Below are 6,146 nucleotides of genomic sequence, written 5' to 3' on the forward strand. Positions count from 1 at the left end.
CAATGGTTGCTTCCTTTGCTTTTTTGTTAGTATAAGTTTTTGTGGTATACAATTTTCTTTTATTCCAAATAAAGGTAATAATTTCGATCCATTATATTAATAATAAAGTCGATTTTAATCAAACTGGTCATATAAACAAACTTTGCTAAAACGAAACTTAGAAAAGTGACCAAATGAATTGAATCACGTATTCAAAAGCCGTCCTAAGTCAAGGAATTAGCGACCAAACGAATTAGTGATTGTTGGTCGACAATAGTTGTTACTTGGAAAAAGAAGAGTTGAACTTGAAAGTAATAAACTTCTAGATTCTAGAATATAATATAGGGGTTAAAATGCAATTTATTAAAGTTTTTGGAATGAAAATAGAGATATTCTGTTTTTGACTTTTCTATCTCTTCCCCCAGAAATAAAAATGACCACACCCCCCTTAAAATCAATCCGAACCTCGCCGGAAGTTTTTCTCACCTTTTCCGATGGCCGTTCTCTTACACTCAATCTCTGGATTTTTTCATGCCAATTCGCCGACCAAGTTTCAATCGATCACAAATACTAATACGATTAGTCCCGATCCTAACGGACTTCCGAAAGCTAGAAACAACAGAAGAAGAATTAGGGTTAAGGTTTGCTCGAGGATCAAGGATTTGGAGCCCTGGGTTTTAACTGATGTTAAAGGGACGCGTAATTCAGCGGCGACGTCGGTGAAGCCGAGTAAAGAGGATGAGGAGAAGCAGAATTATTATGTGAACACTGGACATGCGATTCGTACGCTTCGAGAGGAGTTCCCGGAGTTGTTTTATAGAGAGCTCAGTTTTGATATATACAGGTATGATACTATGATTCAGTTTGATATGCTTTTGATAGGTTTTGAGTTCGTTTTCGTCGTGTAAAATCTTCTTGAGTGTTCTTCTGTGAACAAAGAATAGAATCAGTGCTGAATTTTGGTAAACAGCTAGCCCTAATTCGATAACAGTTCAATGCTAATTTTCAAAAGTTCCATATGAATCTTTCTAGTTCAGTCTTGCAGTAGTTACGAACATAGAATTAACGAAGGCATTGGGTATTAAGGATCATCCTGCTGTAGTTTTCTAAGATAGTCTTTGCGGGATGGGATTCATGGATTGGAACCGGAATTGGTGCTTTTTGTTCAATTTTGAAACTAATTTCTTGTCATTTCTCCAAAAATGCTGTAAATGGCATGTGAGGTGTGCAAATGTCCACATATGCATCATCTTGTGCCTGTCAGGTGTAATTATGTCTTCCATGTGAGGTGAGCTATGTTCATATTTCCACAACACAAAGAAAGACAAGTTCTAATTGATAACTACTTCAAGTTAATTGTGAGCAAGAACACACGTCACAGTAGACATATATGTTGCCAACTGTTCAATCTTCAATTTACTTGTTGATTTAATCAATGATTCAATTCTCTAATTTTTTATACTTGGTTGATTGAGTTGTTCATGATTTGATATTCTGTTTTGTGTTTGTGTCAACTTAATTGTTGGTTCTTTTGGTTAATTTGTTCTTCTTTAGTAATAATTAGGTAAAAGCAGCTTTCTTTGTTGCCTAACAAGCATACTTCCTCATATTATACCTCTACTTTTAGCTTTTCCTATGTTCCCATGGATTTTTAAGCCTATTCAGAAATTTTATCAAATCTTTGCAATGTATTTAAATTTAAGAAAATCCATGTCATTGTTTTTGTATACATGGAAAATAACCAGGACGGTGACATGGCAAAAACCCATTGCCATTGCCACGTCATCATCTTTATAATTTTTATCTAATCACCTTACATATTCCCTAAATCAGTAGAAATTTGCAAAATAGTAAATATTGTAGGTAAAATAAAAAGTTGGTTGCTATTTTACAAGTTTGAACTTAGTTTTCTGTTTTTGTGTGTGTGTGATGACAGGGAGGATATTGTCTTTAAAGACCCACTGAACACGTTTTTTGGAATAAAAAATTACAAATCGATATTTTGGGCATTAAGATTGAATGGGAAGATCTTGTTCAAAGCGTTATGGGTTGACATCATAAGTGTATGGCAACCAGTGGAAAGCACAATCATGATTAGGTGGACAGTTTACGGGGTCCCACGGGTCCCATGGGAGAAGCGTGGAAGATTTGATGGTACCTCAGAGTACAAGCTGGATAAGCACGGTAAGATTTATGAACATCGTGTCCATAATATTGCCTTAAATGCCCCTCCAAGGTTTCAAGTCTTATCAGTCAATGAATTAATTCAGTCGCTTGGTTGCCCTTCAACCCCAAAGCCTACTTATTTTGAGTTGGAAATGGATTCCTCATCATCATCATCACATGATAATTAGTGCCATGTCAGCAGGTTTTTTTATTTTATGTTGTATGTATGATTATGTATAATGTATATATTGTTGTATAGTATGAAATGGTTTTTTTTTTGTTAAATGTTAGTTGGAAGAAATAGCAATGTTACTTTCATATATTTGTGTATTATAGCATCCGACTTTCATTTCTCACAACGTTGTATAATCAGGTTTTTCCTTTAATGGTATTTTTTTGTTCAAATTAAATATTTATGAATACTATAACAAGTTAATAAAATTAAAAATATAAAATGAAAATATAAAAGAGTTGCAAATGTATATGATATATACTCGTGATGGGTTTAAAAACAAACCCCATATCCATTTCATCTTTCAACCCAACTTATTATATATATTTCAAAGTTCAAACTTGTTTTCGTATGTATCTAGCTTAGTGATATCATATGTTGTTCTCTTTCCTTTAGGTTGAGAATTCAAGTACTCTTTGGGACATATTAGGATATGTGGAATTAGAAGTAGATTAGATTGCTATTATAAAAAGAAAAAGAAAATACAAAAATCAATAAATTTTGCTCTAAACATGTTTGAAATTGAATAACTTTCCGCCTGTTTGCAACCTGCTTATTTAAAACAGTTTTTTTTTTTCGAAGTGATTATTAGATTATTCCGGAATCAGAAAGAAGTTTAAGAAAAAAAAAAAGTTTGGATAAACTTATGCACTACAAAAACAAAATAAACCGATAAATTGTTTTTTTAGTGTTCTACAAATTCAACCTTATAGATAGCCCAAGAAGGACATCGTTACCGAAAGGTGTTGGTGGGAAACTTCTCTCACTTTTTGTGGGTCACAACACTCTTTCACTCACTTAAACCCAAAGAATGGGTGGGAAACTTCCCTTACTATTTTGATTTTTTATTTTTTTAAATAAAATTAATTCTTTTTTATGATTTATGATTTTTAAATTAATATTAAACATAAAAAGCATTTCATTAATTAAAATAAAAATTACATTAAACCTAATATTTAAATAAATAGAAAATTAAAAAAAAAACACAAACAAAAAAATCAAACAAACCACAACAGAGAAAACATAATTAATAATCTAATTTTAAAAAAACCAAAATACGTCGTTTGGAATCATCGTCATCGTCATCGACTGCATCGTCTTCATCATTCTCCTGAACGTCACTCTTGTCATCGGAATCTTCGCTCTCGACGAAAATATCAGAATCCTCGTCCGATTCGTCAAACAAATCATCGTGACAATACTCTATCGGCGGATGAATATGAGCCCTATAAATGTGCTCCACCAAATCAGCACGAAGGGCGTGATGAATGTCGCGATTGTGTACTTCTCTTCTATTTGCCCTATACTCTTGTGTACCAACGGCTACTCCTTCGACATTTGGCAAAACTTCATTTTCGTTGTACCGACATATCGCTCTTCCTTCGTCTTCAAGAATCATATTATGCAATATGATACATGCATACATTACGTGCTATAACCTTTTCACTTCATATGACCTTGCCCCGACTGCTAGTACTTGCCAACGTCTCTTAAGTACACCATATGTTCGCTCCACATCCTTCCTAGCTGACTCTTGCGCCTCTTTAAACTTTTTCCTTTTCGGGTCGTTAGGACATGTAAACGATTTCACAAAAACAGACAAGGGAGGATATATACCGTCAGTAAGATAGTATCCACGCTTATATGCTACCCCATTTGCTTGAAAATGTACATCGTGCGGCTTTCCAAGGTAGATATCGTTGAATACCGACGACTGGTCTAGCATATTGATGTCATTGTTTGCACCAGTTGGACCAAAGAATGCATGCCATATCCAAAGATCATGTGATGCGATAGCCTCTAGAACGATCGTCGTATCTTTGTGGTCGCCTCTCATGTACTGACCACGCCATGTGTTGGGGCATAATGACCAACTCCAATGCATGCAATCGATACTACCAAGCATTCCAAGGAATCCATGCATGCCTTCATGCACCGTGTACAATTGGTGGATATCGTTCATAGTTGGTTTGCGCAAATATCGTTGCTCATAAACCAAACAGATCGTTTTACAGAACTTGTACACACACACCCGCACGGTACGTTCTGACATCCTAAAATACTCGTCCCATTTGTCTGCGCCCATGCCGTATGCTAACTGACGAATTGCAGCCGTGCATTTTTGAATTGGAGAGAAACCTTTTATCCGTCTCGCATCCATTTTCCATTGGAAATATGGAAAGCGGCCTTCCAAATCGCCAACAATACGTAAGAATAGTTCCTTCCTCATCCGGAACCGACGTCGAAACTTTACAGCGTAGATGGCGTCATCTGCAAAGTAATCTTCTATAAGACGATCATGTCCGGCTTCGCGATTTCTACGCAACCGCGACTTTCTTGGTTTAGATCGTGCACGTGTGTTTCGCCTAGTCGATTTTGAAAGTATGCAACCGTTTTCGCCATGACGGAACCGATAAACTTAGCCTCCTCTAGAGCCGTCGAATCGGATGATGAAGATGATGTCATTTTGATTAATATTTTTGGAGAGAGTGTAATGCCCCGATTCTCGAATATCAATTTATGGTGATAAATTCTCATGGATTCAAGGTCTACTCGACGAGTTGGTTGCCTGACTCGTCGAGTAGCAGCGGGTTAGGCCGCGCACCTAAGTGACCTACTCGTCGAGTCCAAGAAGGGACTCGACGAGTAGGAGCTGGAGGATGAAACCCTAATTTCCGGGGTTTTTCACCCTATTTAAAGGATCATTTTCCCCTTAGCCTCCCTTTACTGCCTCTTAAGAGTCCAGAAACCCTAACTCGTGTGTGTGCTCCATATTAGTGTACATTTCAAGCTTGGAAAGAAGATTTTGTTGCTAGAAGATTGAAGATCAATAAGTTGGAGGCAAGAACGTTTGGGGATCTGAAGTCTGCCTCAGTTTAGCATCATTTGAAGGTAACAAGTTGTTAACTTGACCTTGTTCTTTCTAGATCTCTTCATGTTGAAGATTAGGGCTTCTATAGCATGGGTGATAACCATTTTTGGGTATGGGCTAGGATCTGAAGTCGCAACTTCAGATCTGAGCTCATCTTGGACCCTAGAGCCATAAAGTCTCCAGCTTTAGCAAGCATGAACCCTCCATGTTGAGATCAACTCCATTGTAAGCTTGGGATTGACATTCTAAGCCTATAGAGCCTTGCATGCACGTAAAGTTTGCAACTTTACGTGATAAACATACCTTTGGAAGTTGGATCTGTAGTATGGAAACTTAAAATGGCCTAAAAAGCATATGTATGGTTGAAGGATTGATGGGACTCGGCGAGTCGCAAGGTCGACTCGGCGAGTCATATGAAGATGGTCATGTACTCGACGAGTTGGATGAACAACTCGGCGAGTCCGTTGAATATTGCCTTGGGCTCGGCGAGTCAATCGAATGACTCGGCGAGTCGGCTAGGGTTTTTCCCCAACCCTTGTACACGCATGAACTCGGCGAGTTGCGGGGAAAACTTGACGAGTCAACCAAGGATTTCACGACCTCTCGAGTTCAGGAAGGACTCGACAAGTCGGTAAAGTGCACTCGACGAGTCGGGTCAACATGGACTGTTGACCTTGACTGTTGGCTTTGGCTTTGACCAAGGGTTGATCAGTTGACCAGTTGACCTTTGGGGGTATTTTGGTAATTTGGAAATTTATGAAAAAGGGTTTTATGGTAACTGTAGGTGGTGGAGTTCGTGTTGGTGATTCGAGAGTTTAGCCTATCAGTCCAGTGCGACATTTGGGAGGTGAGTTATCCTCACTATATAAACAGGGTCTAAGGCACCAAGGTTGGCCC

The 6,146-nt window shown here is 37.8% G+C and overlaps 2 protein-coding genes across 2 annotated transcripts; one reads left to right on the forward strand and one right to left on the reverse strand.

Moving 5' to 3' along the window:
* Positions 1–384: 384 nt before the first annotated feature.
* LOC145167857 (DUF2358 family protein (DUF2358)) lies at positions 385–2,465 on the forward strand. Its single transcript, XM_079087117.1, has 2 exons — positions 385–823; positions 1,916–2,465. Exons 1-2 carry the CDS (start codon positions 474–476, stop codon positions 2,331–2,333), a joined length of 768 nt encoding a protein of 255 aa, XP_078943243.1. The 5' UTR covers positions 385–473; the 3' UTR covers positions 2,334–2,465.
* Positions 2,466–3,809: 1,344 nt separating this feature from the next.
* Positions 3,810–4,538, reverse strand: LOC145165076 (uncharacterized). The gene has a single exon (XM_079083706.1). The coding sequence runs from the start codon at positions 4,536–4,538 to the stop codon at positions 3,810–3,812; it is 729 nt and encodes a 242-aa protein (XP_078939832.1).
* Positions 4,539–6,146: the final 1,608 nt, after the last annotated feature.

Source organism: Lactuca virosa, chromosome 3, assembly GCF_052849685.1.
Source record: "Lactuca virosa cultivar CGN04683 chromosome 3, Lactuca_virosa_CGN04683_v6, whole genome shotgun sequence".
NCBI lineage: Eukaryota > Viridiplantae > Streptophyta > Magnoliopsida > Asterales > Asteraceae > Lactuca > Lactuca virosa.

Excerpts from the sequence above, each read along its gene's own strand:
- LOC145165076 (XM_079083706.1), bottom strand. The coding sequence starts at position 4,538 with ATGGATGCGAGACGGATAAAAGGTTTCTCTCCAATTCAAAAATGCACG.
- LOC145167857 (XM_079087117.1), top strand. The coding sequence starts at position 474 with ATGGCCGTTCTCTTACACTCAATCTCTGGATTTTTTCATGCCAATTCG. Across the intron at positions 824-1,915 it reads CTCAGTTTTGATATATACAG|GGAGGATATTGTCTTTAAAG; the intron begins GTATGATACTAT and ends GTGTGATGACAG.